The sequence below is a fragment of the Orcinus orca genome, chromosome 19 (assembly GCF_937001465.1).
Source record: "Orcinus orca chromosome 19, mOrcOrc1.1, whole genome shotgun sequence".
Classification (NCBI taxonomy): domain Eukaryota; kingdom Metazoa; phylum Chordata; class Mammalia; order Artiodactyla; family Delphinidae; genus Orcinus; species Orcinus orca.
In genome coordinates this window covers 7,082,830-7,108,368 of record NC_064577.1, presented here as the reverse complement: position 1 = coordinate 7,108,368, position 25,539 = coordinate 7,082,830, and the positions used below count along the sequence as shown (strand labels likewise).

General features: G+C 45.2%; 1 protein-coding gene across 8 annotated transcripts in view; it reads right to left on the bottom strand.

Moving 5' to 3' along the window:
• The window catches only part of VPS53 (VPS53 subunit of GARP complex), a 138,010-nt gene that overhangs the window by 70,921 nt on the left and 41,550 nt on the right, over positions 1 to 25,539 (bottom strand). For all 8 annotated transcript variants that reach the window (XR_007473479.1, XR_007473478.1, XR_007473475.1 and 5 more), the window contains 5 exons: positions 18,595 to 18,673; positions 15,659 to 15,802; positions 14,687 to 14,829; positions 10,880 to 11,021; positions 342 to 443 (listed from right to left, as the gene is read on the bottom strand). Coding sequence is in view for 2 of the 8 variants with exons in the window: in XM_004267078.3 (XP_004267126.1) it covers positions 342 to 443; positions 10,880 to 11,021; positions 14,687 to 14,829; positions 15,659 to 15,802; positions 18,595 to 18,673 (610 nt within the window). In the remaining 6 variants the exon portion in view is untranslated. The remainder of the gene's footprint in view (positions 1 to 341; positions 444 to 10,879; positions 11,022 to 14,686; positions 14,830 to 15,658; positions 15,803 to 18,594; positions 18,674 to 25,539) is intronic.

The window sequence follows — 25,539 nt, the reverse complement described above, 5'->3', positions numbered from 1 at the left end:
AGACCAGATCAGGGGACAATGGAAAGCTAAGCTGACAAGCTTGGGAGATGATGAAGGAGGCAGGGCAGAGTTCTGCTGCCCCACCGCATGGGCTAATTAATTAAGCTTGGCCGTGTTGCTAAGGCCGGTGTGCCATTCGGGAGCCAAGGGGTGGGGCAGGAAGGGCTGCTCTTTCACTCCAGTTTCTAAATGCACTTTCAGATCAAGGCCTTCTATAAAGACCACCAAGGTTGTAATCTCTGAATGTAGTCAACAGCCAAGGGATCACATTTAGAGCAAGCAGACCCATTATCAGAAACAAACATTAGGTAGTTGCACAGGGAAATGCAAACCAGACTTACTTGCTCTACGTCTCCTTTTTCCATTGCCAGTTCCTCCATCTCTGGTGCTGGCTCATCTTCTAGGAAGGGATTGGTGGATGCGAGTGGAGACTCGAGTTTTTTCTGTTGATTAGATGTGAGAAACAGATAGGTATTTTCTGAGCGTGGTCAGTAGCTTTCCCCACTGATCTGCTTTTTCCAAGTCTCTCCAACAGCTACATCATGAAATCTGATCTAATGAGCAAAAACTGAGACAACCTGGGCCACATTCTCACCTCCAGGCCTTCACACTGCTTTTTCCTCTTCCTGAAACCTTACTGCCCACCCAACCCCAATCCCAAGCTGCCTAAGATTCTCCATCATCCTTCAGTCTTCAAGTCAGAAGTCCCCTCTTTTGGGAAGCCTTTCTCACCTGTCAAGTCTGGGTTATAAGTCCCAGTCACACGCTCCCATCACCCTGGTATGTCCCCTACCCAGGTATTTACTAAAATGCCACAACTGCTCATTTATTTGTCTTCTCCCCACTAGCTTCTGTGACAGCAGGAATCACATGTCTTGTTTCTATCTCTGGTGTCTGGCATGTCATAGGTCTTCATAAATATGAATGAGTCAAAATGCCAGATGGGTTTGAATTCAAGAACAAACTGTAGGACTTCCCTGGTGGCGCAATGGTTAAGAATCTGCCTGCCAATGCAGGGGACACGGGTTCGAGCCCTGGTCCGGGAAGACCCCATATGCCGTGGAGCAAATAAGCCCGTGCGCCACAACTACTGAGCCTGTGCTCTAGAGCCCGTGAGCCACAACTACCGAAGCCCTCGTGCTTAGAGCCCATGCTCCGCAACAAGAGAAGCCACCGCAATGAGAAGCCTGCGCACCGCAACGAAGAGTAGCCCCCGCTCGCCGCAACTAGAGAAAGCCCGTGCGCAGCAACGAAGACCCAACACAGACGACAAAAAAAAAAATTTTTTTTAAAAAGAAACTATAGAGCTAATCTTTTGTGTTCTAGATTATAGAGAGAAGTCCCTTCCCAAATAAGTCTCATTACAACAACCACAATAAAATCTTGAGAGAAGTTAACTCCCCAGCTCCTGAATGCGACCATTCTTTCAAAAGATGTCATCGAGTGGGACCTTGGGCTAGCGGGAAAGCTGGAGGCAGGCGATGTGGGTTTTTAGCTCCAACGCTGCTGCGCTGGCCAAACCGCCTAGCTTCTCTGAGCCCCGGCGGCCCGATCTGCTGAATGAGGATAGAGTTACAGGACTACTTGAGTGATTAAATGTGATAAAGCATGTGAAACCCTAGGAGAAGCACGTGATACATATTACCGATGATGAGTCCAATGTGACAACAGAATCGAGGCAGATCTTTGGAATTTTTTACAAATTCTACCTCAGGATGTTATTTATGCCAGGGAGCTGGGAGTTCTAGCAGAAAGGGAACTAAGTGGACAAGCAGGATAAAAGGGATTGGCTGGTGCTGGGGAAGAGGGGAAGGGGAAAGGAATGACTCTCTGGAGACAAGAAGCTGGGTGGAGAGGAGCTTCTAAAAGTACTTATGACATTTGAGCATATATCAGTGGAGCAGCTTGAACTAATCCCTACGCCAAGAGGGAAGGCAGATGGACCACAGTGTGTGAATGACTTTGTCAAGTGCCAGGACATCAGCTGAAGATATTACCAAAAAAGAAAGAAAGGAAGAAGGAAAAAAAAAAAAAAAAGAACCAAACAAACAACCCAGAAAAATAAAACTTAAACACAAAAACAAAAACCACACCTGTGTCTGGTTTCGGCTTTAAGACAATTCCACTTACATTCATGTCAACTACTTAATTCTTGGCCCAAACACTTGGACGCTATTATGTAGCTAGCCAGAGCCTTGGGGTATGAAGAAAGCCCTGTGATTAACGTATTAGCTCTAGGTAATCAGCAGTAGGACAATGATTTTTGTGGTATCCTCTGGAGAAACAATATGGTCTAAGAACCCAGCAAACATTTCAAATGTATACACTCCGAACTTTGGCTTCTTTGCCTGATATGGAAAAAAAATCCTTATAAATGTAAAGCAATTACATTCATTTTCAAAATTAGGATATTTTTAGAAATATTTCTTTGAAAGCCATATTTCTAAGTTTTAGTTGTCACTGTGAGGGTTGTTGGTATTTTAGGGTGAGGGTGAGAAAGGGAATCTAAGCTTCAACAACAAGTTAAATTAGTTAGTAGCACTGGATTCCTGATCCCACTGGCTCAACAGTGGGTTTGGGGATCATACTGAGGAGCTGAATCTCTATGATTCTGAGTCCTTCAGTCCTTTGGACGTGTAAAGAGCAAGCCAGCAACTGAAGTGAAAAGCTTTGTTCAAAATCATTCAGCCACAGAAACAGGATACGAATTTTTGAACCAAACGTTCCTCATCTATTGCTAGGTCTACCAGGGTTGATAATAACGTCTCACAATTATATACAGGTGGGCCTCATTTTAAAAACAATGTGTTACTGGAAATATGACAAAAAGGGGACACTGGTGAAGTGGACTGAGGGTGTTCCTGGGCTCCATGCTCACCGGTGGGGTATCCAATGGGTGGACGTAAGTACTAAGAAGGAAACGTAAAAGGCAACACTGAAAAAGCAGAGCAACATTTCAGGCAGTATAATGTGGGCTACTTGTTGGTGTCACCGGGTCAGGAGATTCCCAAAAGGAAAGGTGTCTTTCCTATTCCCGCAGTCTCTCTCTAGTCACATACTGATGAGATTACCAGGGAGTCAGGGGCACTCAGGAACTTCTTGTTCATTTCTGGCACACACATTCCAACCGGGGACCAAGCTGATACCAGAAAAGGGATTCACTCCTCCATTCACTCATTCGACAAAGGGATGTGCTGGGCACGACGAGGAAAGCAGGGAGCAAGGTGGACCACCCTCTGCCCTCAGGGAGCTTACAGTCAGGTGGGAGAGACAGACTCTAACCAAATAATCACACAAGCATATGTGATTATTTGCAGGAAAAGCAAAGGTGACGAAAGGATGCAACAGAGGGTCACAGAAAACTTCCCTGAGGAAACGACGTTTGAGCCAGAACTGAAGGATGCTCCACAGTTCAGTGTGGGAGGGGCACGGGATGGCCGGGGCTTTCTAGGCAAAGGGACCAGCACGTGACGCCAGCCATTCCATAGTCATGTGCTGAGCATCTGCTCAGCTCCAGGCACACTCTTAGGCACCGGAGATGCAGCAGTGAGCAAGATAAAGAAGGGAGGCACTGTGATGAAAATACAATGTAGGAACTGGGCTGGGCTGTGGGTGAGGCTGGGGAAGGGCTTCTTCATATGGTGATCCGAGAGGGCCCCTGTGAGGAGTGGATTTTTGAGCAGAGACTTGAATGAGGAGAAGGAGCCAGCCGGGCAAAGATCTGGAGAAGAGCATTCTCACCAGGAGGATCCCATGCAAAGGCTGGAATGAAAGTAGGACAGGGGGAGGGGGCGGGGCAGCCAGGACCCAATCACACAGCCTGTCGTGGGCCGTGGGAAAGGTTAGGTTTTCTTCTCACGGCAACTGGGCAGTCACTGGGGGTTTTAAACAGGGCAGCGGTAGGATCCAGTTTTAGAGTGCGAAGAGGTTGCTGCAGCGTGCCAGGTGGGGCTGATGTGGGAGTGGGCTAAGCTAGAGCTGTGGAGATGGAAAAAAGTGGCCAGACCTGGGGCACCTTTAGGAGAGAGAGTCAAGAGGACTTGGTGAGAGGGTGGATGTGAGGAGGAAGAAAAGAAAGGAATCGAGAGTCGTGCGCTTTCTGGCCCGAGCAACTGTGTGGCTGGTGCAACCACTGACTGAGGGACGGGGCTGGGTTCGCACCCAGGCTCTACCACTTGGGTATGTGGCTTAACTTCTCCATGCTTCAGTCCTTCTAGCTGCAACGTGAAGGGATATCAACACCCGCTGCACGGAGCTGTCATGAGAATTAATGAAATAACGCACGCAAAGCATGTCTATAGAGCAGCTTCACACAACGGTCGGCTCATAGGGGAAGCTCAGCACATGGGGGCTGTCGTTAGTGTTTAATCAGGGTGGGCAAGTCACGAAGGCAGAACCGTGGCTGTGCCTCTCTCAGTGAAGCAACTCTCCGGAGGGAAAAAGCGGGGAGCACAGGACTTCGAAGACTCACAAAAAGAATTCTTTTTAATCACAAGTGAGATCCTGTCCCTACTATACCATCTCTTTGGGAGCTCTCCAGGAAATGTAAGCAATGCACCCATCAAATTACAAGGCTTCACCCTTCTCCCCTAGTCTCCAATGAAGCCCTCAAAGTAACGCCTGTACCACCATCCTACTGGCAAATGTTATATTATAGAACCCTGAGGGGTGGACATAGACTCTGCTATTTAGGGGGCCATGTTACTGCTCAGATTGATTTGCTGTGATAAAAGAACAAGTCTTTGCAGGGAGCCGTCACCAGCACAATTCAGCCTTCTGTGCAAGGGCCCCTCGGGCGGAGCCAACCAGACCATGCTTCTCATTCCTGCTCTGCGGCTGTCAGAGCCCACAGAGAATTACAAGGTTAGGTTTAGATTTGAAAGAACTCAAATGACATATTCCATGAGCTCTGGGGCTGCTAAGTGAAACCAAAAATTTGCCGAGAAATGACCGACTTTCCAATTTTAAAAGGATTCATTCTTTTTGCTATGATGACAGTTGATTTCAAGTCCATACAGGAAGGAAAAATTCTTCATTCGGCAAGTTAATTCCTACTAATTAAACCACATGGGACTCCCCACACCCACCTTCAGAACCACAAGGGCCACAGGCCAGCCAAGCTGTCTAATTTACTGCTGGGAAGAGATGGTCAGGCTTTAGTCAGTAGTACATCCATGCCTGGGTCTGCCTGCACACATGCCTTTCTGAGGCCTAGCTGGACACTTCAAATGATCAAAGAAGGAATTCTGAAATTTAAGATGAATCTATTTCCTTTCTCTGGAGGAGAGAGCTTTCATTATGAGGTGAAAGTTCCACAATTTCTGCATTTCTCATTCCATAAACACTTTACTCCAGCCCAGTTCCTGATCTGTTCTTAAAGAGATGGCTTGGAGGCTTCAGTTGATAGGACAGTAAGTACAGGACTATTTGCACCTGGTTTAACATCACTGGAACCCCTCTTTTGTTCTTGGTACCACCATGTTCATATCTTATGTTGTGACAGTTATGCATAGGTTTCTTTCTCCTAATAGAACATAAGCACCTGTCTGATTCAATTTTTCATCTTTTCCCAAGTCCCTGCACCAAGACGGAGCTTGAAAAACACTTGTGGATAAATGCTGATCACATGAGAAGCACTAAATAAAGTCCTCTTCAGACACATGGGCAACACTGTCTGTTTTTTTGTAAAACAAACAAACCAAAAAACCCAGCGTGTGTGTGTGTGTGTGTGTGTGTGTGCGCGCGCGCGCGCGCGTGTGCACGTGTATGCTTGGAAGAGTCTCAAATTATACCCCAAGTTGTTAAACAGTGCACATCTCTGGGGAGAGGGATTTAGAGTAATTGAGAAAGAAGAGATTGTTCTTTTAGAATTTATTTGAGCTTTAACAAGCATGTATTACTCTCCCTCCGTCTCTCTTTTTGGTAAACAAATTACCTGAAACATGAAGATGATTTATAACTAAACTCAGACAATATTTTCTAAAACAAACCCTTGGTATTTTAAAATTGTGATATAATTAACATAAAATTCACCATTTTAAGGTGATTTTCACTTCAGTGCTTTCATAGAGGCTGGATATAATGTTTAACCTTAAATCTAATCGTCGAGTCCCTAACAATGCACGTGGGCATAGTTAAATCATACCTAGACATTTGCTTTTAATTTCAAGGCATTTTAATTTACAGACTTTTTTTTTTTTTTTTTGGCCGTGCAGCGCAGCATGTGGGATCTTAGTTCCCCAACCAGGGATCGAACCCATGCTCCCTGCACTGGAAGCGTGGAGCCCTAACCACTGGACTGCCAGGGAAGTCCCTTAATTTACAGACTATTTTAAATCCCTCCTAAAGGGTCAGGAGTTTAGGCAATTAGTTAGAAGGCTTGGCAACTCCCTTCTTCCAGTAACAGTTAAGCACAGGGTGTTAGAAGCTTGTTGGGGCTGGAATAGTAAAAAACAAAACAAGCCCTGTCCTTAAGGCTCTTTCAGTCTAGATTTCTAACAGATGTCAAAGAGCATCTGTCAAAAAAAGAGCAAAAGATGATGCATCGCATGGATCAGTTAGGAAGGTCTTTGCAGGTGAGCCTGTCCCCTCTCAAGCTTACCCTCATTGTTTGACTGTCAATCAGTCACCAAGGGTCTTAAAAGGACCTGAGTGATAAAGTGAAGAGGGGGAAGGGCACAGGCCTGGGAGGGTCTCTGGTCAACTTGGCTCCTTGGCTGACTTCTTATCTGCTCTATAATCTTCCAAGGAATTTGCTAACTTTCTATGAAATTTGGCATATGTTAAAGGGTATTATGATATACTCTGGTTCATTTTGTAGTTCTGATACCCTGAAACAAAATGGTGACCACAAAAGATTTTCCAAAAGGTATATCCTGGGATCAAGGCACGACGGGGAGGAGACAAGGGGCAGTCAGTCTTCAGGTGGGGTATCCAGCAGCTAGCGTGGCCATCCTGGCCCAGGCCAGGCCAGCCTCTTCCCAACACTGTCTGTTGGGAGCATGGTCAGTGGTCACGACTAAATCCATCTGGGTCCCTGATGCTGAGGCTTACAGGCTACTGATGAAGGTGTGGCCCCAACTGCCCACAGCAAGGTGCTGGCAGGACCAGGGTCAGAGTGAACATCACCGACAGTGAGAAGCACGGCGTTCACATCTCCCCACAGCAGGGTTGCAGTGAACCAATTCTCTAAGACCTGGCCTGCCTTGTGGAAGAGGCCAGAGGAGTTCTGTTGCCTTTCTAGAAACTAATCTTTAAGGGAAAGTCCTCACAGGCTACGGAGCAGCCATGGTCAGGACTTGGAAAATGCAGAATGATCACCGGGTCACGATAACTGTGACAAAGAACAGTCTGAGGGAAGAGCTGACTTAAAGACGTTGAGTGACTTGGAGAAGTCTGTGCAGAAGACAGCTGACCAACTGGAGGGATGAATGAAAAGCTCCTGGCTCAGCAGGATTTCCTGGCCAAGGATCTGTAACCTGAAACTCTCTGCAAACTTTATAGGAGAGGCAAGCAACAGCTGAGCAACTGGAGGACATCTCTGTAAATCAATTATGCCAGAAAATTTCAAAACCAGAAGTCCAGAAAGGAAGGGATTGGTGGGAAAGGTTCAGGGGCTCCTAGTGACCATGAGTGGCACCGCAGAGCGCAGCACCCCCAGGAGATGGAAGGCTGCAGCCCAGGAGCATGGCCCTGGCAGCGGGTGAGAGTGGAGGGGCTGGGCTGCCCCAAAGAACAGGTGCCTCCAGCCATCTCCTCCCTCAGACAGAAGTTGGTTAACAGCTGACCAACTGCTGCTTTGACATTCCTATACCAGTTTTCCACAGAAAAAGCGCTGTCTTTGCAAACTTACATTCAGCTCCTGCCTGTTTTTCATGGTCTCTACGTGGTTACCCTGCACAGTAGCCTCACCTGGTGTAGAGCGGGTCTTCTCAGCCCACATTACTCTAGCTCTTTTGACCTTTGGGGCATTTCCTAGCACAGGTGAGACCTGACGTGTCCCAGGACAGCCCCGAGTTTACAAGGTCTCCTGGTCATCAGGTACCACAGGGCCGGCCATTCGTTCCCCTGTGACATTAGAGCTCCCGAAATGTAAAACCAAAATCACTAGGAAGAAGGGCCCAGCCAAAGGAAGGGAGGAATGGCTCAAAACAGGTGTTTAGGAGTGCTGTGATTCAAGCACTCTTCACGGGACACATTTCCTGAACAGTGAGCCGGACTACTGGCTCCTGGAGCCCAACCCCGTGCACTACCCACCCTGCCCGGCGGGGAGCCATGTGACACAGGCGGCACACCCAGCTGGGGCCTGTGCTCAACGCTCAAACCGCCTGGTCCCCAGGCAGATCCCTGGAGGGCTGAACCAGAGCCACACGAGTCTCTGCTGGAAGCCAGGCCAAAAGCACAGCTCGGGCAGGGAGGAGAGCAGCCCCAGCGTGAGGACATCAGGTGGGTGCTGCAGTCAACCCAATACTTCTCAGGAGAGACACAAGCTTCTTTCCACAGCATCTGTGGGACCTGCTGCCTTTGGGGATTTGCATTTTCTTTAAGGGCACTTTCATTTGTCTCATGTACTATTTTTCTTTTCCTTGATAATAAGAAGAAATCCATTTTGAACATGAGTTAACAAGCAGAGGAGCGTCCATATATCTGTATATGTATATAGTTTTATTTGTTAAGTATGGAAAGAGTGCTTTGTGGTTCCCCGCATTTTATTTTAATGAGGTCACGCGTGGCCCTGAGTGGACGGGGTTTTATGGTCTTGCCTTAAAACTAAGCGCTGCCATCACCACGCTTCAGCCCACTGCCCTGAGGGACCAGCTCCTTACGTGCCTACTCTGGGGCAGGTCCTGGGGGGAGGCAAAGAGGGGATTCCAGTGAGGTCCCAGGATTTTATGACTGGCAGGGTGGGGGCCAGAGAAAGTAGAGGTGACAGGTGAGCAACAGAAAGGCGCTCTAGGCCCAATATCTGCCTTGCCCCTGCTTCAAGCACAATAGCTCAGAGTTTTCTATATGTGCCTATTAGCTGTGTGACCTCGAGTAAGTTTCAAATGCGTATTTCCTACAGTTGTTGAAGCAAAGTGATGGACTGCAGGCAAACGCACCTGGCACAGTGTGAGATACACAGTGGAGGTTCCCAAACTGTGAGCTCTTATTCTGTGTGGATCCCACATTACAGTTTGTTAGAAGAAAGAGTTTAGACTCACAAACATTGAAAATAAACTTATGGTTACTAAAGGCGAAAGAGAGGGAGAGGGATAAATTAGGAATACGGGATTAACAGATACACACTACTATATATAAAATAAACAACAAGGACCTACTGTATAGCACAGAAAACTATATTCAATATCTTGTAATAAGCTATAATGGAAAAGAATCTGAAAAAGAATACATATATGTATAAATGAATCACTTTGCTGTACACCTGAAGCTAACACAACACTGTAAATCAACTATACTTCAATTAAAAAAGGAATGAGGGCTTCCCTGGTGGCGCAGTTGTTGAGAATCTGCCTGCCAATGCAGGGGACACGGGTTCGAGCCCTGGTCTGGGAGGATCCCATATGCCACGGAGCAACTAAGTCCATGCGCCACAACTACTGAGCCTGCGCGTCTGGAGCCTGTGCTCCGCAACAAGAGAGGCCGCGACAGTGAGAGGCCCGCGTACCGCGATGAAGAGTGGCCCCCGCTCGCGGCAACTAGAGAAAGCCCTCGCACAGAAACGAAGACCCAACACAGCCATAAATAAATAAATAAATAAGTTTATGTTTTAAAAAAAGGAATGAGGAGGAGGAGGAGGGGGAGGGGGAGGGGAGGGGGAGGGGAGGGAGAAGGGAGAGGGGAGAGGGAGGGGAAGGGGAGGGGAGGGGAGGGGAGGGGAGGGGGAGGGGAGGGGAGGGAGGGGGAGGGGAGGGGAGGGAGGGGGAGGGAGGGGGAGGGGAGGGGGAGGGAGGGGGAGGGGAGGGGGAGGGAGGGGGAGGGGGGAGGGAGGGGGAGGGGAGAAGGTTTGGAAGTCACTATTTGGGCCATCTCCCTCATTTAAAAAAAATTGAAAAATAACGTTGTTAGACTATGTAAAAGCAAAGTTTAAAAGTATGTAAATGCATTTTTATAAGAAAAATTCAAACGAATTACCAGAATAAAATGAAAAAAAAAATTCTTTGCTTCTCTACCTAGTCTCACTCCAATTTCCTTTCCCCAGAGATATCCATCCACTGTTATCATTTCCAGACCTTTTTCTTACCTATTTACATATATAAACATGCTTCTCACACAAATGGAATTATACCATATATACTGGGCTGCAGCTTACATTTTGCACCTAATATATGTGAGAGGTTTTCTTTCTATGACAGCACATCTAGATCTATCCCCCATTCTACCACTTTCAAACTGCTATACCTATTCCACAGCATGAATTTACCATATTTTATTTAACTATTCTTCAGTGATGAACATTGTAGAAATCGCCAACGTTTTCTGCTTTTAAGGCTGCAGTTCACCTCTTTCTTGGTACATTTCCTCTAAACATATCCTAATTGTAATAAAACTCAAGAGTTGATAATGTAATAAGGTATTTGTGACTGAATAAGTGAGGCCTCTGTGACTCACAGAATTACTAGTCTTTAAAATGGGGCCTATCCTTAGACAAAATGATGACAGGACATTCTAGAAACATGAAGTACTGCATAATAGACAAACAATAAATCCATACAGAGTATCCTGTATGACTATTTGCACAAATTCAGCAAAATCCCTGGGATGGGGGATTAAGCACTTGAGCCAATGGATGGAACCACCACAGTGTGAAAGACTGAAGTGAAGCCCACCCACCCAGGCCACTGATTTCCTGGTCCAGTCTCCCTTAGGACCGTCTTACCAGAGTTCCATCTGTCAGGGTACACCCGGAGAAGCGTTTTGCAAGAAACCCCTCAAAGTTAGTCGTTCTCTGAATAGCAAAGAGAAGCAATTTCACTTCAATTTCCTTAGCTCTGGTACGCATGATCTTGGCCAGTTCTGTCCTTCAAATTAAAGATATAGGAATGTTGTCAAACAAACTGATCATTCAAGATAAGACAAAGTAAGTGGCTTTAGCGTATATTATAAAAAAAAAAAAGTATGTGGTCATTTCAAAACCTGACATCTATCACTAACTAAGTTTAATGCCCAGGGAATAGAAATACATATCCTAAGTAACAATTTTTAGATGAAATTATCCACTAGTCAAAAAAAAAAAACTCAAGGATTATGGACATCAATTTGTTTACATGGGTACTACAATTTTTATCTTTAAACTTTTCAATAATTTGTTAATAATATATATGAAGCATTTACTCAGTATTTTATAAAAATGCATATATTCTATATAATTTCACAAGTCATTAAGTACTGAATTACAAAGCCCTCCCTTTTCCAGAGAGCTCAATAATCACCTCTTCCACCATACAGCAGGAGCCCTGGAAAGAGACGTGAGAGACGGGAATCCCCATGTGAAAAGTGACATGTACATGTCTGGGTGGTTCCTGCCTGTGAAGCTTACGTGACACTCAAATGTCCCGTCTCGGAATGTTAAGTGGTAAGGGAGCAGTAACACAAGAGTTCTTAGTAAGTACTGAGCTATGGGTCATCTTTCCTCATAAATAAGTGACAAAAACCAAATAAAGAGTCTCTGAATTTATTTAACAATTATGTATCTGTAGGATTTTAGCCAAAATTCGGATAATGAAAGCTTGGCAGCAACACTGCCATTAGCTGACGCAATAGCAGCAGATGTGTTGGCTTTTGGGTACTCCCAGTCTCCTGCGGACTTCATTTTTCACAGAAAACGAATTTTGCAAGTCCCTGAACTGGAGGCTAAAGCGAATTATTTATCAATTTCTCAAGGAATTCACTCTTTCTTTGCTAATCAGGACTTAGAAAGTCATAACCACAATCAACCTTGAATCAGTACAAAAAGGTTATCTAAATCCAGTGGCAAATGTGTTTCTGAAAACCACCACCAGAAGGAATGTACAGCACCAAGGGTGAACCCTAATGTAAACTACAGACTCTGCTTGGTAATGATGTGTCAGTGTAGGTTCAGTGATTGTAACACAGGGTACACTCTGGTCGGGGATGTTGATAATGGGGGAGGCTATCTGGAGGGATGGGGCAGCAGGGGGTATATGGGAAATCTCTGTATCTTCCTCTCAATTTTGCTGTGAACCTAAATCTACTCTAAAAAAATAAAGCCTATTAAAAAAAAAAAAAACAGCCAATATCCCTTAAGAAATCCCCACCCCCCCACAATGTGCCCTTAAAGCATACAACTTGACTGTACCTATGATTTTAAGAGAGAAGACTACCATGAATTACTCTAAGGTGGTTCAGTTATGCTTAGATATGGGACTTTTTAAAAAATTAACTTGGAGTTGGGACTTCCCTGATGGTCCAGTAGGTAAGACTCAGCGCTCCCAATGCAGGGAGCCCGGGTTCGATCTCTGGTCATGGAACTAGATCCCGCATACATGTCACAACTAAGAAGTCCGCGTGCCACATGCGGCAACTAAGACTTGACGCACCCTAAATAAATATATTTTTTAAATAAATTAACAAATAAATTAACTTGGGGCTTCCCTGGTGGCGCAGTGGTTAAGAATCCGCCTGCCAATGCAGGGGACATGGGCTGGAGCCCTGGTCCGGGAAGATCCCACACGCTGCGGGGCAACTAAGCCCGTGTGCCACAACTACCGAGCCTGTGCTCTAGAGCCCATGCTCCACAACAAGAGAAGCCACCGCAATGAGAAGCCCACGCACCACAACAAAGAGTAGCCCCTGCTCGCTGCAACTAGAGAAAGCCCACACGCAGCAATGAAGACCCGACATGGCCAAAAATAAAATAAATAAATTTATAAAAAATAAAAAAATAAATTAAGTAACTTGGAGTTAATGTAATTGTGCACTATTAGAAGGGACTACATAACCAATAAAAGCCCGTTCCCACCACTGTTGTGGTAAAGCTGCAAGGAAAGAATAAAAACTTTTGACTCTAGCTTTGTCAATGGATACGTTGATCTGTACTTCTTGGGCTTTAATTCTTTGATATAAAGAGATTATCTGGGACTTAGCTGGTGACGCAGTGGTTAAGAATCCACCTGCCAATGCAGAGTTCGAGCTCTGATCTGGGAAGATCCCACATGCCACAGAGCAACTAAGCCCATGCGCCACAACTACTGAGCCTGCGCTCTAGTGCGCACGAGCCACAACCAATGAGCCCATGTGCCACAACTACTGAAGCCCGCGTGCCTAGAGCCCGTGCTCCACAACAAGAGAAGCCACAGCAATGAGAAGGCCACGCACCGCAACAAAGAGCAGCCCTTGCTCGCCAAAACTAGAGAAAGCCCGTGGGCAACAACAATGACCCAATGCAACCAAAAATAAACAAACAAACAAACAAACAAATAAAATTTTTTTAAAAAAAGAGAGACTATCTGGCCCTGGGCTACACTCATTGAAAGTGAAGACAGGATGAATGAGAGAAGGTCTTTAAAATTTTTACAACACTCAGATGCCAATAATATTAACTATCCAAAGACTATAAACACTGTATTAGGGGTGGGAAATGTTCTCAACAACTATTTCCTGAGTGCCTACTATGTCACTGAAGTAGATATTGCCCCTGTCCCTCTGGAACCACCTACCCAGCAAGTAGAAAAGCAGAACAGGGCTTCCCTGGTGGCACAGTGGTTAAGAATCCACCTGTCAATGCAGGGGACACAGGGTTTGAGCCCTGGTTCGGGAAGATCCCACATGCTGCAGAGCAACTAAGCCCACGCACCACAACTACTGAGCCTGAGCTCTAGAGCCTGCATGCCACAACTACTGAAGCCCACGTGCCTAGAGCCCGTGCTCCGCACCAAGAGAAGACACCGCAATGAGAAGCCTATGCACCGCAATGAACAGTAGTCCCCGCTCGACCCAACCAAAGAAAGCCCGCATGTAGCAACGAAGACCCAATGCAACCATAAATAAATAAACAAATAAATTTATTTTAAAAAAAAAGAAAAGCAGAACAATGATGGATGTATTCTCACTGCACATTGATATAGGTGATACAGACACGTGGGAAAATGTGGGGCACTGAACCACTACAGGGAAATCTGGTTGATGAACTTTTAGTTGATTAAGAAGGCAGGCTGTTCAAGGCAAGGGCGAGGCTATAGGAAAGTCCTAGAGCAAAGATAAGAGCAGACATAGCTTCTGTGTTGGGTATATTTTACTCTTAAGGCAAAACAAACACAAATACAAGTGCTCTGGCTACAATCTACTGGCCCAGGGCTTCTCATGTAACCTTTTCCATGTCTCCTTATCAAGTGTTTACCTTGCCTTCACATAATGCTCTCTCCTCTAGGGCTGGAACTCTAAAGTTGGAGAAGGTGGGATATAGCTACAGCTGGAGTTTGGGACTTGGTTTTGGGTATATAAAATCTGACTTTCAAAAGGAAAGGAGTTCTCTGAGGGGAGTCCAGCACAGGTGAAGACATTCTCATTAAAATGATGACTTTCAAACAAACAAACCAAAAAAGGTGGGAGTAGCACCAAATCCACAAGACAACACGGAGCCTGTAGAGCCTGGGGGATTGGTTGCAATCAACTGGTTTCAACTGATTCCAATCAACACCAAAACCAGTAGAGAGTTGGCATCTACCTTGTGACGTGGCAAAATTCTACCGCAATCCTCTCCGCCATGTACCACTCTCGCGGGAACATCCTGCCGTATTTCTCCTCGTAGTCCACAAGCTGGCGCTTGATCCAGGCATAGCGCCGGTCAATTTTGTCCAGCCAGGCAACCTTGGGGAGGCAGGGAACAAAATCCACCCCGCTGCTTAGAAGTAGTATTGACAGTTCAAGGAAATAAGCAAAAACATAGAAGAACCAACAAAAACAAAACCAATTTCTCACAGTTTCAGAGCCTAGACTACTTTTTTTTTTACTTGATCCAGAGGTTCTTAACCTGGGGTCTATGACTGGGCTTCAGGGTTCTACAAACTTCCTGAAACTGTATGCAAAGTTTTATGCATAGGTGCATTTTTGGGGAGAAGATCTGTAGCTCTCATTAATTTCTCCAAAGGGTCAGTGACCCCAAAATGGTTAAGAATTGCTGAACTGTACAGTCAGCGCCTAGGATTCATGGTCCAAAAATCAACATTTTAAGACAGTAACACTAATAAAATATAAATCACAGACTTGAGAGCAATCAATTTTCAATAAAATTCAAACGTAATAGGGCTTCCCTGGTGGCGCAGTGGTTAAGAATCTCCCTGCCAATGCAGGGGACACGGGTTCGATCCCTGGTCCGGGAAGATCCCACATGCCGCGGAGCAACTAAGCCCGTGCGCCACAACTACTAAGCCTGCACTTTAGAGCCTGCGTGCCATAACTACTGAGCCTGCAAGCCACAACTACTGAAGCCCGAGCGCCTAGAGCCTGTGCTCCGCAACAAGAGAAGCCACCGCAGTGAGAAGCCTGCGCACCGCAACGAAGAGTAGCCCCCGATAGCCGCAACTAGAGAAAGCCCACGTGCAACAACAAAGACCCAATGCAGCCAAAAATAAAATAAATTTTAAAATAAACTAATAAATTCAAATGTAACATCTGATCTCCTTTGGTCAATACTTACATCTTGGTTTTCTTGAAAAAGTACTAGATACTCTGACAGATGCTGTTTAATAAACTTTTTGATGATTTCCTGCTTGATTCTGGGGTCCAAAATATTAGCAACCAGACAAGCATCTCGTAGGACATTGCTGGGTCCTCCTGGCCTCTGGAAAAACAAACAACACACACCAGTTCAAAAGCCAGAAATGACCTTTAAATCTTATGGCCTCTGACAGCTGCGGCTTCTTGTTCTACTCATGATGTTATTATTATTTCCACTCCCCTGACACTCATTCTTGTGCTGTGGATGGATATTTTAGTTACTTGTTCCTTGATGAAAGAATCATTAAGCTAGTCTGCAGTAGCCAGTATAAAAGCTACTCCATGAATCAGCAATGAGACATTTTAGAAACAGGGCCAGCAATGATGGTAGAAACTTCTGCGATCTGAACTGAAGTCGCCTTGCTGAAGAGCCTTAGGAATCAGAATGATACCAGTCTCACTCCACACATGCCAATTTCCCCTGATTCTAACCTTGGATTCCTGTTCCTAAGGTGCTATATTTGTGCCAAACAGTGTGCTGGCATTTAAAACCTAAATCCCGGTTCTAAACCACCAGCCTTGTCCCACTGATAGTCAACCATGCAGACAGGTAGCCAAAGGTAAAACATGATGATACTGGCCCCCTGACCTGAAAAAAAACAGTAGAAGTAACTATCAAGGGGCTGTATTGATACATCATGGTGGGAAGGCCTTTGTACTGCTGAAGGCAACTCAGCCTCGCTGACCCTTTCTTTACAGTAACTCACTGAATGAACATGGCTGGCTGAGTGGGCTACAGCGAAAAGAACACCTGGCATCTGCTCTTGGCTTGGCCAAATAGCCACATAGCTTTGGTACAACTATTGACACTCATCTGAAATAGAAGTGAGAAAAAATAATGGACTTTAACTAGGTGATGATTAAGGGTCTTCCAAATCTTTATGACTTCTTTATTTGTCAATTCTGTCCAATTTATCCACTTCAACTGAAGTTCAAGAGTTTCCTAAGTGTTACCTAAGCTGCCCGAGAGCTAAATTGTTAAAATTCTGACTTGCTCCGTGCTGAGTGGCTGTTCTGTCATTCACTGAGCACCCTGACTGCTCAACTCTGGCTTCTAGATGAAAATGTTTGATCTGACAGGGGAGTCACGAAAGCCAAAACCTATGGGCTCATGGGTTCAGATTTTTTCATTTAAAAAGGACCTAATAGGTAACCTTTGGGTAATTAAAAAAAAAAATCTTTATTTCCATTTGTGAAATAGTAATAGTAACACAAGGCCTTTAAGAGAAGTCAATAGTCATTCAGAAGGAAAAAAGAAAACTCTTAAAAAAAAGTCGCCCGGGCTTCCCTGGTGGCACAGTGGTTGAGAGTCCGCCTGCCGATGCAGGGGACATGGGTTCGTGCCCTGGTCCAGGAAGATCCCACATGCCGCGGAGCGGCTAGGCCCGTGAGCCATGGCCGCTGAGCCTGCGCGTCCGGAGCCTGTGGCCCGCAATGGGAGAGGCCACGACAGTGAGAGGCCCGCATAACGCAAAAAAAAAAAAAGTCGCCCAGACAGAGAAAAGGGAAGCAAGTTGTTAAAGAAAACCATTTTTCACCTCATCTGCCTCGTGGAGTCTGAGAAAAAGATATAGGTCAACATTATTTTTTTCTAAATGATAAAGCTGGGTTTCATCCACATTTTTCTGAAACTTCTTAAAACCAGGGTGAACAGCAGAGTATAGTGTAGCAGGCCCTGGACTAAGAAGAGGCTAGTGTTTGTAATTTGTGAATACTGTACAACCCCTTTTTACAGGACAGCTTTCCAATATCCACTCTCCACACTTACAGCAAATGAATAAGGAAGATGAAGTCCGCAAAGGAACGTGCTTTACACATAAAATCCCTGATTGCTAGAAGTCAGCCAGAATATATGACATTAAAATCAGAGGCAGGTTTCCTGTAGAAGGTAATCTACAAAGCTGGGGCTGCTACCCCCACCTACGTCCTAAGTTTCTTTTATGAGGCGCAAAGAAAAACGATTAAGATATTTCCAGTTATTGAATTATAGAGCAGATCCAGGAAACGTTCCTTGGCTCGGTGAATGAACATATATCCCCCATCTCCACCCACCAAGTGCTGCTTGCCGGCGTGTGCTTTGGGTCACTTCTGCGCTGCACAGTTCTTTCTCCTGAAATAGCTCAAATAATAGAGGGGGAAAAAAGCTTCTGAGGGTTCTTCTCTCCCCAACACATGCAAAGCATTAAGATTATGTCTGCTATAATTTGCAGGATGGAGCTGAAGGCAGTTACCCCGGCAGTTACCCCAGCACGGTGATGGCCAAGTGAGGCAAAGCTTGTTACATGAGAAGTGTAACCAATAGCTCACAAGTGAAATACCGTGGGCTTTGCAGACACAACACAAACAGCTATGCTACCAGTGACAGCTAAAGGGATTAATCCCAAAGAACAGGATCATTAAAAGCCAGCCTCCTAACTGTGCCACTCCAAGAGTTACATAAGCCTGGGGACGTTCCTCCCAGTTGTCTCTTCACCAAACTGAAACCAAAAAGTTATGTAACGATCCTAAAAAACACTGTGGCTTGAAAAAAAATTTATTATTATTATTTTTTTAAAACATAGCCATGAGAAAAAGAAGGAATTTACCAGGCAGACATCTTGGGTTTGACACACATTAAATTAAACTGAAACAAATCCTCACTTTTTGATGCTGGGAGGACACAGATGGGGAATCAATTGTTGCTTTGGGATATTTAAAATCAAGGATGGTCTCATTACCCTGAACCTCTAGCCAACAGACGTTATGGCTGCTGGCAAACGCTTTTGGAATGGTAAATGAACAGTAACTACAGTGCGTGTGCCTCAGGCGCAAATGGTGATAATATCCAAAGACTGAAGGGAAAATGCAAAACAATACCTTGGTACCCTGGGAAGGAAATGCTTCTTCGAAATCGGCCAGGATTTGCTGTCCTAACTCGGTCTGGGCAGCCTTCACTCTGTAGGGAAAAGAGAACATATCATTGCCTGGTATAAATTTCCAAATGTTCGTAAGTAATTATGCACAGATCCGTAGGGGTTAGAACTGTTGAAGTCTTTAGGGATCATCCAGGAAGGGGGGAGGGGTGGCTAGATAAGAGAGGTCACACACTAGTTAGCAGCAGGTTTATGACCAGGACGCAGGCATCGGATTCATGCTCACTACGGATTTTCCACATCCCAAAGTTCTCCTGGGCCACCTCTCACCCGTTGTGAGGTAGTATATGTTAATCTTTACAAAATGTCATTAGGGGGTAGTTATGCTGCAGGGAAGTGCTATATAATAATGCCCAAATCACATATAAATCCATTTCGGGTTACTGGTATAACTACTCTCCAGCTCCGTGGAGTACAGGATGGGAGGAGGGCTCCACAGTGCTTCAGAGTCGCTGTTTTTTCAACCCGCAAACTAACAGCAGGATCCCAAGTTTCAACAAGAGAACAAAAAGCATGTTTTCTAAAGTAAAAAAGATCCAAATGATAAAATGAACTGCTAATTGAGGGTGAAGGCCACTGAATGAAGATTTAAGTTCTCTCAGAAGACTGTGAGGATGAAAACTGAGTTATCCTGAGCATGAGTTAGAACAGGGAAGTCGGTCCTGAACACGGTGGTTTGTATGGAAGCGAGGAGCTCAAGAAATACTTGTCCGCTGAGAGGAAAGAGGAGGAAGGAGAGCAGCTGGGAGGGGAAAGGAGCTACGGGTCAGCCTCCTGTGAGGAGCTTGTCCTCCACCAGCCCCAGGAGTTGGATGCCTCCCACCAGCCATCCTCAGAGCTGGACGGCCCTGAGCCAGCGGCAAATATTTTATCTTTGCTAAAAGCACCGTAAAATAACGTTCTTCCTTTTTTGGTCTCCACCCTGTTACTTTGGAATTAACGTTATGAAGTTTCTAGAAATAGCGAACAGCTCAAAACCACAATTTCTTTGGCTACTAGGCAGTGCCTGGCGACGTACTCAGATTTTTTTTTTTTAATGAGGGGATAGTCAGGACCCAAAACAGTTTGGTTTTTCTATGGCATAGTTATAATTATGCCTTATTCCAAATACTTTCCAGGGTTTTTCCACCATCTTCAAAACTTTTAAAACCACTCTTATAGGTGGGTTTGCAGCCTCTTTAGTCACCTTCCGAGGGGGTTAGAAACGACGGAGTTAAGGCTATCACCGGAGGAGCCCCCAAGGCAGAATCAGGGCCATCCACCTACAGTTGCCCAGTGGACCACAGGAAACATTCCTTGAGTGTGAGCTCTGACAGGACAGAAGAGAACACGCTTTTGTTAAACCGTTGCCTCCAAGGTCTTATGACTCCACATAACGGGCCAGGCAGACAGACTGCCCTGGTGCCAGGTCACAAGACGGAGCTTCCAGAGCCTCAGGCCCCTCTGTTCCTCCTCTCCCCTTGGCAGCGCACAGAGAGCACAGGTTCCCTCCTAAGCCACAGGATCATTCCTGGAGGGGGAGCTCCAGCCCCGCCAGGGACAGTCACAGTCTTATTCTCAGGGCCCCTGAGCACTTCAGTGGTAAAGATGGTCCCGGCTCTGCCTCTGTCACCCTACCCAGCCCACCATCCCCTAACTCCATATTCTTAACCAGATTTGAAATTGGGGTGCCTGAGGTAACATGGATGGACCTAGAGATGATCACACTAAGTGAAGTAAGTGAGAAGGAGAAAGACAAAAACCATATGCTAACACGTACATGTGGAATCTAAAATGACACAAATGAACTTATCTATGAAACAAAAACAGACTCACAGACATAGAACACAGACTTATGGTTGCCAAGGGGGAGGAAGGGTGGGGGAGGGATGGATTGGGAGTTTGGGATTAGCAGATGCAAACTATTATATTGGGTAAGTTCGTCCACATTTTTCCTAAGATCTTATGAACTTTTTGGCCAACCCAGTATATAGACTGGATAAACAACAAGGTCCTACTGTATAGCACACAGAACTATATTCAATATCCTGTGATAAACCATAATGGAAAAGAATATGAAAAAGAATGTATATACATGTGTAACTGAATCACTTTACTGTACAGCAAAAATTAACACAACATTGTAAATCAACTATACTTCAATAAAATCCATTAAAAAAAAAAAAGAGATTGGGTGCCTGAAAAGACAACCAAAGCCTATGATAAATACAGAAGTACCAGGCTGTGATTTGCAGACCCCCTTGTCTTCTTCTTCAGTCCATTCCCAAGGTCACCTCTTGAGAAAGTCTAGACTTAGCTGTGCCACTGGTGAGCTACGTGTAATCCTAATTAAGCCATTTCCCCTATGTGGGCCACGACTAAGAATGGCTGTGAAATCAGAGGGTGGGGATGGAGGCCTGGACTAGATGCCTTTCAGTATCCGCTCCGATCCTGACTATTCTACCACACCCGTCTTACAGCACTAGCTGGCAATGGCATCCATCTTTACAGGTGACTGGAAGTCGGATGTTTAATTAATGTTGGAGCAGAATAATAATAATAATAATTATAATAATATGTTTCCAAGCATAGTTCCTGAAGTATCTACCAGTGACTCAGATGAAAGAGAAACCATTTCCCTTACTGACGATAACGATGGTACCTATAAAGCCAAACCCTGATCCGTGTACTTTCAGGGTAAGATGTGAAGAGCAGTCTTTACAATCAGTTGCCTGAGCGGGATCCTAGAAAGACGTCAACATACTTAAAAGAACACAGCTTCGGTCTCACTCCTTTATACTCCTTCCTCTTCCAAAGATGAAAAGTAAGTTCCTACTGGGAAGAGATGCAGCAACAGACTCTGTTAGCAGAGCATATATGTGAGTTCAGCTACCAAGACTTCCTAGTCATCGTTATAAAAATCAATCTACCACTACTAGAGAAGAAAGGAAATAACAATTCCTCCTGGCATCTAAATAAGCTCGGCCTGGTTGGGTGGTGACAACTCAGCGTTGACCACTCTTAGGAGATGAAAGATTCCCTGTGCTGCCCAGAAATGAAGGTGAACCAACTGCCTCCTAGCATCCTCCACGCCCTGTGACCACGGGTTGTTCAAGGGCGCCATTCCCTAAATGTGCTTCATAAGAGGTGGCAGCAGAGGGACAGCAAACTATGAAAACCACTTAGACATTTATGGATAAAATAACCCTGATGCTTCCAATACCTTGTGAATGACAGTCCTAAAGAAAATACCCTCAATGAGTCGCAATAAACTGACCCCTCAACATACGGAGTGCCAGACACAATGGTTAGTCAGTCAGATTAGTCAGACGCTCCATCTCCAAACAGACAGAATCTCAACCCAGAACCTTAGAGTGACTCAGTGGCATGCTTTGAGATCATCAAGTACAACCCTTACACTTTCTTTTGAAACTTAAGTTCTTTCTGTCATAGTCACACAGCTAACCAGGCCTTTTCTTTCTTTTTTTTTCAAATTTTATTGAAGTATACTTGATTAGCCAGCCCTTTTCATTCTCCACTTCAGTTTCTTTGATCACTAAGCCATGTGATCCCCTCAACCTGCCAAGTACCTGTCATGTATAAGAGGTTAGAAATAGCCCTGAAAAATATGTTTCAGTTCAACGGTTTCATGGGTTTCAAGAGAATGCAAGAATCTTCCATTCTTCCTCAGGAAATACTGACTGATTACTAGACACATTTGCTTTCATGGATATTCTTAAGCCAGAGGATCTGAAATGTAAAGATGACATTAAAGAAAAAAAATCTTTCCTTCAACGCTACATTAACGTTTAGGCATTTTCCAGAAGGGTAGTTGGAAGAAACAGCTATATTCGAATCAAAGCCTATGAACTTCATATGTCAAATGTACAGGCAAAGATTTCAGAACACAACCCTTTGTATGACTTCCACAGTTTACAGACAGCAAGCTATTAAGTTAGAGAACCTGAAGCAGCGCGCAGGATGTAACTCTCCTGCCTTCTCCCCTCCCCCCAAACAAACAAGCTATTTCTATCATTTCCAGATGGTTCTACTGTCACTATGTAAACATAAGGGAGGAATATTCACCAGAAATGATGCTAAAAATAAGAAGTCTGGACCTTCCTCAAACTTTTAGTACCTCTTGAAAAAGAACTGTAGTCAGACACTGGAAACGAGAGATTCCTTCCCTTCCGTTATTTTTCGTGTTACTTAATAGTATATATTCTCTGTTAATCAACACATTTTTTTTTTTTTTTTGCAAATAGAAGTTGTGAAATGAACTAAAAGAAAAGTAAATCCTCCTGTGTTTGCAGCAACCCTACATGATAATGAATGGCTGGAGCACCAAACTATACTGATAGAATGTTATCTTTTTCCATTTCTAAGGGGAGTGTTATTACAGCAGTGATCACAAAGTTCCTTCAAATTTATAAAACCACTTCTTTGAAAACAATGTTAAAAGGCAAGGAATCCTAAAATAGTGCATTCTCTCGTTTGTCCCTATGGTGCTTTTTTATAACTAAAATTCAGTGCTGCCACGTTCCTGCCATTCAGCAATGCCCATCTCATGGAACCAATGGGTAACCAACTCGTCCCCACAACTCCTTGACCTCATGGTCACTGTCATGGTATGGTCTTCATCTTTTCTAATCCAGAACATAGCCCCAACCTCCAGTCTCTTGTACCTATAACCCACAAGAGTTTTACAAAATACAAATGAGACCATGCCTCTCCCCACTTAACATCTTTTATTGTCCACAAGATGAAGAACAGATTCTTTAGTGAGGCATATAAAATCTGACCCTGCCTACCTAGACAGACTTTCACCCTCCACTGTCTCCCCAAGTACCTCGATGTTCTCTCTCTCTCCTATTTCCCCCCCCTCTCTCTTCTTGTCTTGGTGGTAAGATCCTACCCATTCTTTTAAGATCACATTAAAATTGAATTTTTCTGTGACCCCTATCCTTGACCCCTGAAGGGTCAGTCTATCAATTCCCTGCTGTGCCTGTACATATACTATATCCAATCTATACTGAAATTTTCTGTTAGTGTCTCTCACAAAAACGGTGAGCGCTTTGAGGGCAGAGAGTATGTGTTTCTTATCTTTGTGCCCTCAGTCCCCCAGCACAGGGCCTGGGATACAAAAGTGTGTGGTAAGTATCTATTAGTGAGTGAAGAGAAGAACAAGTGAACGGGGAAAAAAAGATCAACTCTGGATTATCAGGAGGGTAAGGGGAGGTGATGCTGCCTCTCCTCTCTCCCCCGCATCCACTGAGAGTGAGTCTGCCTTCTCCATCCAAGCTTCCTTCTTTCCTGCAGCTTACAAAGCCCCGTTTGTCTGCTCTCCTGGCTGCCTCACATCCCCAGTGTGACATGGCGATCAGCCAGCTCTGAGTGTGAAGGGTTTAGGAAGGATAAGGGAAAGGGTGGTGATTTCCCGAGTATTCCGCCAAGCTCTGTTCCAACATTCCTTAACAGTTCCTTGGCATTTCACCTCTAAGATGGCACCCTGAGCACGCAGGGCAACCCCTCCCCTTCCTGTCCCAGAAACTGAGAAATAATGAAAAGATTTTTTTTTTTTTTTTGCGGTATGCGGGCCTCTCACTGTTGTGGCCTCTCCCGTTGCGGAGCACAGGCTCCAGACGCGCAGGCTCAGTGGCCATGGCTCACAGGACCAGCCACTCCGCGGCATGTGGGATCCTCCCGGACCGGGGCACGAACCCGTGTCCCCTGCATCGGCAGGCGGACCCTCAACCACTGCGCCACCAGGGAAGCCCAATGAAAAGATTTTAATAAGAATCCAGAACTGGGCAAGAAAAGGAGTGGTAGACTAGAAACTCTGGTAGGAGAGGATTGAAGAAGGAAACCCCTGCCTAAAATGGCTTCTCAAAGATGAAGGACACGAGGGGAGTGGATACCAGAGCAGGAGGGGGGCCCAGGGAACCGCTGGAGGGATACGCTGGGGTCCTGCAAGAGGAGCCATGAAGCCAGTGCCCAGGTCTCACCCCTGCCTTGAGCGTTCAGCAGGAATGGGTGTGGGTCTGAGAAGCCCAGCAGGGACCAGACGGCTGACAACATCCAGGCAGATCAGGGAGCCCTCGGGCCCAGAAGATAAGCCACTAGCATATCCCACCTGGCAGTTCCCCCAGCTCCAGCTCCACCTCACCTGAGAAGCACAGTCTGTGGCACACGTAGCCGAGAGGCACATCCCGCCTCCCCCTCACGAGCAGGTGACAGTAAAAGAGCATCTCTGATCAGAATGACAGAGAATCTCACAGCCAAGACTGAGCGATCAGCTAGAAATCACCAAATATTGGCAGAGTGCAAACACCAAGAAAGAGAGTCATCGTGCTCAGCAAACTGAAGACCTGACATCAGAGGACAGAGAGATGGAACAGGCGACTCAGAACTTTAAAACGCATATAGTTTATACTCCCTGAGAGACTTAATATGCCCATGAAAAAAGAATCAACTAGATACCCTGAAGATTAAAGTTGGATTGTTGAAATAAAAACTCAACAGCTGGGCGAAATAACAGGGTGGACAAGATTGAAGAATAAATTAAAACGGGGGGTTGGGTTGAGGAACTCAGCTTAACACAACAAAAAGATACAAGGTATTTAAAAAAATTAAGAAACAAGGCAGCAGACCTAGAAGTTCCAATATTCATGTACTAGGGATTCCACAAAGAGAGAACACAGAGAACAAAGCATAAAAACTACTCGAAGAAATAAAGGAGAACAATTTCTTGGAATTTAAGGAACTCATGAGTCTTCAGATTAAGAATACAATTAAGGGGGCTTCCCTAGTGGCGCAGTGGTTAAGAATCCGCCTGCCAACTCAGGGGACACGGGTTTGATCCCTGGTCCGTGAAGCTCCCACATGCCACGGAGCAACTAAGCCCATGCAC